This window comes from Quercus suber, unplaced genomic scaffold (assembly GCF_002906115.3).
Source record: "Quercus suber isolate HL8 unplaced genomic scaffold, Cork oak 2.0 scaffold_221, whole genome shotgun sequence".
Classification (NCBI taxonomy): domain Eukaryota; kingdom Viridiplantae; phylum Streptophyta; class Magnoliopsida; order Fagales; family Fagaceae; genus Quercus; species Quercus suber.
Window position 1 is genome coordinate 393,659 of NW_027069679.1, and position 1,503 is coordinate 395,161.

The 1,503-nt window shown below is 49.0% G+C and overlaps 1 protein-coding gene across 1 annotated transcript; it reads right to left on the reverse strand.

The window, feature by feature from the left end:
* Positions 1-187: 187 nt before the first annotated feature.
* LOC136070257 (uncharacterized) lies at positions 188-864 on the reverse strand. The gene is made up of 2 exons (XM_065779966.1): positions 586-864; positions 188-478 (listed from the first exon to the last, which is right to left on the reverse strand). Exons 1-2 carry the CDS (start codon positions 862-864, stop codon positions 188-190), a joined length of 570 nt encoding a protein of 189 aa, XP_065636038.1.
* Positions 865-1,503: the final 639 nt, after the last annotated feature.

Here is a 1,503-nt window from a genome sequence, read left to right on the forward strand (position 1 = left end):
TCCCACAGGCTCCTACAATCCTCCGTGGTATGCCCATGGTCTTGATGGTACTGGCAGTAGAGATTATAGTTGCGTTTCTCGGGGTTTCCTATCATCTTGTTCGGCCACCTGAAGAATGATTCATTCTTGATCTTTTCCAGGACCTGGTGTACTGGCTCTTTAAACACGGTGTTGACCGATTGAGGATTCATCGATCCTGATTGCCGGCAAAATCCCTTCGCGGTTTATTATAATTGTAACGGTCCGACCGCGAATCCCTCCTCTCCTGAGAGATAACCTTGTCCTTTCCCTTGCCCTGCTGCTGATCTTCTTCAACCCTCTTATACTTCTCTATGCGGTCCATTAGCTGACGCACATTTGCAACTGGTTTGCCTGATAGAGATGCCCTCAAACCGTGATCAGTGGGGAGGCCGAGCTTGAATGTACTGAGGGCCATTGCATCATTGTTACCTTCCACCTCATTGAACATCTCCAGTACCTATCAGAATATGCCTTCAAGGATTCACCTTCCTGCATGAACAAAGATAGCAGGGAAGAGACAGGTCTGGCCGCTCTTCGGCAGGTGACAAAACGGGAGCCGAATGCCTGAGTGAGCTCTTTGAAGGAGTTAATGGAGCCTGCCTTCAAGCCGTCAAACCACCTCATGGCCACAGGCCCCATACTGGAAGGGAAAACCTTGCACATCAGGGCTTCGTCTCTGGCGTAGACAGCCATCTTTTGATTAAAATGACTCACATGCTCCACGGGGTCAGTCTTACCATTATAGATGGTAAACGTTGGCTGGTTAAAACGCCGAGGGAGTCTAGCCTCCTCTATCCTGCGCGTGAAGGGCGACTTAGATATCTGGTTCAGAGCCCTGTTCATGGCATCGTTCTCCACGTCCTCGTGTGATGGACTTCTTCGTTGTCTCTTACGATGGGATTCTCCACATAAGTGTAGGACTCGCTGGCTGGTGTCTTGGACTTGTGCTGATAAGAGACATCCTGCTCATCATCAAGATCATCCTCAGAGTATGAGGAAGCCCGTCTCCTCTTTGCATGGCGCAGCTCTCTCTTTAGTTTTTCTATTTCCAGTTGCAAGTCGCGGTTCTTCTTTGCATGGGACATGTGACTTCTGCTCTGTGATTGGCCCTGGCTAAGGCGCACTGTGTGTACGCTACCTTCACGATTTTGTCCCCTCTCTAGGTTGGCGAAATGGTCTACGTGTTGGGATGCCCTGGATTCTGCTTGCTGTTCACCTGGCCCTGCCATCATCAACTGTTGTTTTCACTCTTGCACAAGCCCTTCCCACAGACGGCGCCAATTGTAGGGTCAGTTTTTGCGGCCCATGCCCAAGGAAGTATGGATTAGGAGCCCACCGAGCCCAAAACAATAAATTTTGTAGAGAATGGGTGAAAGGGCTAGGCTAATAATGAAAATAACAGTATTAAACAACAACACCAATGGGAGGAATTGAATTAATGTGCTCTCGGACTAATATGAGTACTCCGTCCGAAGAGATGTT

Coding starts and splice junctions, on each gene's coding strand:
- LOC136070257 (XM_065779966.1), bottom strand. CDS start 864: ATGAACAGGGCTCTGAACCAGATATCTAAGTCGCCCTTCACGCGCAGG. Junction 479..585: donor CCTTCAAAGAGCTCACTCAG/GCATTCGGCTCC, acceptor ATATTCTGATAG/GTACTGGAGATGTTCAATGA.